Genomic DNA, 4,884 nt, shown 5'->3' on the forward strand with positions numbered 1-4,884 from the left:
TCACTAAAGGAATTATTACACAAGGCGATGAAAGCATCTTTTTTTCATTGCAAAAACTCCTTATCAATCTCCATCATCTTGAAGCCTAACTGGCATTTAAAAAATATTTCACATTCACTCTTCAGAGCACCATGGCAACAGCTGTTATTTTCCTCCTTCATGGGGATTAACGCTGAAACTCCACCAGCAAGACTCCAGCCACTGCAGCCAGATGGTGCAGCACGGGCTCTACCTAGTGGCATCAAATGGTAACTGCACAAAAGCAGTCTACTATTCACGTATGCCTGCCTACTAACCAAATCAACTATGGTTGGAAAAATGCAGAGCCAACTCAAACGAAAATAAAGGGATAAATTCAAGGAAAATTTACATTCTAGGGGTTGTACACCTGATACAAGTATATTCACTAATTCAACTGGAATTAAAATACCATTATCTTAAGTACTGGTCACCACTAATGAAAAGAAAAAGCAGCACAGCTAGATTAAGACAACAGCTCAATCACACAGACGATATTTTATATTTAACTTACTTCGAGTACCCGACAGTGACAGAAAACAACGGAATTAAAAAATAAGACCTGCATGCAAGTTGATGTGATGTTAAATCAGATGGACAAATGTCTTTCTCATGTAAAGTCATGACTTTATTTAAATTAAGAGTCTATTTTATCAAAAAATTTCAAGTTTTCAGGACAAACTGCAACAGTGCAATCGGTGACGCAGACCATTCTGTACAAGACATACAACATACAAAACATGACTAAAGACAGAGATGAATTCATTTCAAGTATTGAGAACAGTAATAGAGACAATATACACACAGAAAGCAACAAGAAAAGGCCATTTCATACTTTTTACATTTCAATGGTCAATACAAAAGGTTTCATATACAAATTTCTAAAGAAGTACAAAAGATTCTAATCATGTTGACTTACAGCTTTTGTAACAGGGTCTTTAACATGTTACATCAATGATAAATACATTATGCCATGTGACACAACAGATGTTACACTTCCTGTAACATCAGTGATTTCAAATGTGTGTCCTCTCTGGACCCTTTAAACCTGCATTATCTGACAGCTCACCTCTGTAGTTGCTACCCTGCATTTTGGAAGAACACTGAAGTGGTTTAACCAACACTTTTTGGCCCTTTGTCTCAAAGTTTTCAGATCTGTAAAACACCCGTGTGACAGGAGCACAGCCACACGTTTGAATAGGTTTCATCATGTTATTTGGAATCCACAGAGGAGTCTTCTGCACATCCCATAATCCTCTGCAGCTCCTGAATACAGGGCACGATTGACTGGCTGTACAGCTGAGCCATCTTCAACCTGGAGGGAGAAACAGAAGAGTGATTTGTTACAGATTTTTCCAAAAAAAAACCACAATTCTACCGTCTATTTACAACCAAATCTGCAGACAGCTGGAAGTTGATATCCACAGGAGAATGATAGCATCTATATTTAGGATCATTCCAAGAGGCTGGGTTATTGCTAGGGCATAAATCAAAAGTGTAGCTGGCGACTTTACGATTCCAGTGACTTTAGAGAATAAACAGCCATAATTTTTACACTGTACTGAGGCTAAATTTAGCTGCAAAAGCAACGAGGGCTAATAAGCATAATTTACTTTCAGATTTAATACATCCCAGTGAGCTGAAGGAAACCCAAGGTTGGTGAAGAAAGTAACACCCAGTGCCAAGTTCCTCAGAGGGCTGGCGTAAAGGAGTGAACTTACACTCAGCAGGTGGCAAGAGGAGACTGGGGAATATTTTAGTTGGCTAACGCATAAACAAAGAGAAAGTAAAAAAACGATGGCAAGTTCAACTTTAACTGTGAATCGGTTGTACGCGCTTTGTAACCTTTAATCGTCCACAGTGGTTAAGGCAGACTAGTGGGTAAGATTGAGGATTGCTGTAGCATCGTGGCCCTCAGTGACGTGAGCTGATCTCGTGTTTGATAGTCAGTTTATTGTTCAGAAGGAATGATATTTGGGGATACAATAAACATCATATCTGGTTCACACTGGCACTTTCAGTACATGAATAAAGTGAATTACATGACATGTACTTGAACTCACCTGAACTTGAACCAAGCAAAACTGAGGTTCCTACCTTATTTGTGACAACTTCATTATGTCATTTAATTTCATAATAATACATGTATTCAGGTTGACACACCATCGACTGCATGTGAGCCGTTCATGTGCTTTTCAATGTACCTTCTGAGTAGCTCGCGTCCTCTGTTTGTTTCCGGCCGGTAGTGCTGGAGAGCAGTGAGGCTGAGAGCTGCCAGGATGCCGTAGCACTGCTCTCGGACCACGTTGTGGCTCGCCGTGTCCCAATGCGGCAGCTCGCTGGTGTAGCGCCACGCCATCAGCGTGTGCTCCAACATGGCGTCCCACTCTTTGTTCCTCAGAAGGACTTGGCCCCACTCCTGACAGGAGACCTGAAGGGGGGAGGATAACGAATTGTTATGACATGATGAAAGCAACCAGATCCAAAAAGCCTCAGGGGGCATGTGCGGTTTGAAAAAACTAAATTAGACGTGTGCTTTAGAGTCTGACATTCTTCTGCAAGTCTAAAACTAAAATGAAACATCATTTTGCTGCAGATATGTATTTAACAAGATACAAGCGAAATGTTATTTGCAGGTTTTTTTACAAGTCATCATCTACACGGCACCAGTGATACTCACTTTGAACGCCACCAGGTGGGGATACGCCTTCCTGTAGCAGTGAGCATCTCGGTTGGAGCCGAAGCGCGAGTAGGGGATGGACCTGTAAACGTTCGCCTTCTTTAGCTGCAGGTCTTCCTGGAGATACTTCAAGTCCGAGGCCAGGACCCTGGGCTCTTGGCTCTGAGAAACAATGCAGCACACATGATTCAGGTTACATCATATGAGAAAAGGGCACAGAGCTGAGCAGCCGTTTTACTCTCCAATATCAGTGGATAGTTTCAATTAGTATTTTAACCATGTACACCAAGATGATTAATATACAACGTTATTCTTATCAATTATTAAAGTGAGATTTTTTGCACTTGTTAATGATTCACCAATCAATACCTGTTCAACCAAGATGAGGGATCTGATCAGCTGCACAAGCTGCTGTTTGGAGAGCGGGGTTTGGTGCTCGTCCATCTTCTCGCACTGCTCCTCTATTCTGCCAGTCCACACGCCGCCGATGGGCAAGTCCACTGCAAAATAAAAAAGGGGGGGGTTAGGACAACTGGCTGAGAGGGCTGCAATTCTGGTAACTATAGTAAACGGGAATAAACTCCCACCACACGTCAGACATCTGTTGATAGTTTTAAGAAACTACTCAGGACCCATTTCTAGGATCTCGCGTTTAATAAATGCTATCCTTTTTTTAAACACCATTGTCTTTTACTTTATTGCTTTTGTTTTATTGCCAATGTGTATGATTTCATGTGTTTGCTTTTATTGCAAAGCACTTTGAGCTGCATTTTATGTGTGATAATGATTTTATACGAGCTGTATAAATACATGTTATCATTATTATCAGTTGTAAGTACATCTGTAATCTTTTTGTAGAGGGCAGGTGACAGACATGGCAACTTTTACTGCTCTGAACAACACTTTTTATTTAACTCGAGCAATATTTAGCAACAGGTTTCCCCTCTCAGACACATTGATCGTGGATCGGCTCTGCACTTACCCGAGTGCACACGCCTGGTGCTCGCAGATGCACTTCGGCCCCTCGGAGGTGGAGATGGAGCCAAGCGAGCACCTAAGATCTCCAGGTAGGACCTCCTCATCCGAGCTGGGGACACAAAGGGGACACAACTTTAACAACCACACGGTGGACACACGTCACAGCTGAGGACAAGCAAGCCATACTTCTTGTGTTAATGAGACACAGCTGTCCCCACTGATTATTGATTACAGGCTAACTGATCAGTGCTAACACTTGGGGGCAAAGTGGCGCCTCCTGAATAAAAAACACTTATATTAGCAGGGATGGAAAAAGTTGTGTTTGAGGTCGTACCTGCTATTTTGGGCTGAGGGGCGGGTATCTCCATCAGGGCCCGTCGAGGCGGACACACAGCTGCCATTGTGGGCGACCACCCGGAGCTAGCTGGCTGCTAGCCTCGCTGCAGCTAGCCTGAACTTTAAACCCCCCGGCGGGGACGACGTGAGCTTCGAGAGGGGGCAGCTTCACCCGGGGGGCTGCGACTCCTTCCGGCGGTGCCTCGCTCGCCTCCTCGCCTCGCTGGGTATCGAACCTGTGACACCGCCTTGCTCTACGTGGTCCAGCAGCTCCGCTCGGCACCTGTGTCTCTGTGTGGAGAGAAAACTTTAAATGTGACGAGCTGGTGGCGCCAGACAAGACTTGCCGCGCGGGCGTGGCTTTCCTCTGATTGGTCGGCGTTGCTGCGCCGCGTGAAAGAGGCGCCCAATATGTTAATGAGCGTCCTCCCCCCCAACACATGTGATCAGCAGTGGTGTATAAAGTACTTGAAAGCCATACTTGAGTAAAAGTACAGATATCTTACCTGAAAGTGACTTCGGTAAAAGTGAAAGTCCCCCGTCAGAAAATGACTTGAGTAAAAGTCTTAAAGTAGCTCATATTAAAGGTACTTAAGTATCAAAAGTATTTGGTGTTGAAATGTACTTAAGTATCAAAAGTAAAAGTACAAGTACCAAAATTAAAAATGCAAAGTGCTTTTTATAGTAGACCTATACAGACACAAAACAATCCAAAATGTTTCTCCTCAAGATTTATCTCAACTGACTGAAAAATTATAACAATATGAATATAATGTATCATGTAATGTATCATTTTACAAATTTTGAACCCTAGATGAGAGAGAGAGAGAGAGAGAGAGAGGGTGCGCCGTGCGTAGAGGCGTCAACCATTT

At 43.1% G+C, this 4,884-nt stretch overlaps 1 protein-coding gene across 1 annotated transcript; it reads right to left on the minus strand.

Moving 5' to 3' along the window:
* Nucleotides 1-665: 665 nt before the first annotated feature.
* LOC132996857 (uncharacterized) lies at nucleotides 666-4,309 on the minus strand. Its single transcript, XM_061067222.1, has 6 exons — nucleotides 4,011-4,309; nucleotides 3,681-3,785; nucleotides 3,068-3,198; nucleotides 2,699-2,860; nucleotides 2,223-2,449; nucleotides 666-1,333 (listed from the first exon to the last, which is right to left on the minus strand). The coding sequence occupies exons 1-6, from the start codon at nucleotides 4,075-4,077 to the stop codon at nucleotides 1,231-1,233; spliced, it is 795 nt and encodes a 264-aa protein (XP_060923205.1). The 5' UTR covers nucleotides 4,078-4,309; the 3' UTR covers nucleotides 666-1,230.
* Between the last annotated feature and the right edge of the window lie 575 nt (nucleotides 4,310-4,884).

Source organism: Limanda limanda, chromosome 23, assembly GCF_963576545.1.
Source record: "Limanda limanda chromosome 23, fLimLim1.1, whole genome shotgun sequence".
In the NCBI taxonomy this organism is placed as follows: domain Eukaryota; kingdom Metazoa; phylum Chordata; class Actinopteri; order Pleuronectiformes; family Pleuronectidae; genus Limanda; species Limanda limanda.

What these genes read in the sequence shown, in the direction of transcription:
- LOC132996857 (XM_061067222.1), bottom strand. Translation starts at nt 4,077, where the DNA reads ATGGCAGCTGTGTGTCCGCCTCGACGGGCCCTGATGGAGATACCCGCC. An exon ending in CCCACCTGGTGGCGTTCAAA is followed by an intron (nt 2,450 to 2,698) that starts GTGAGTATCACT and finishes TCCCCCCTTCAG; the next exon opens with GTCTCCTGTCAGGAGTGGGG. An exon ending in GGACGCGAGCTACTCAGAAG is followed by an intron (nt 1,334 to 2,222) that starts GTACATTGAAAA and finishes TTCTCCCTCCAG; the next exon opens with GTTGAAGATGGCTCAGCTGT.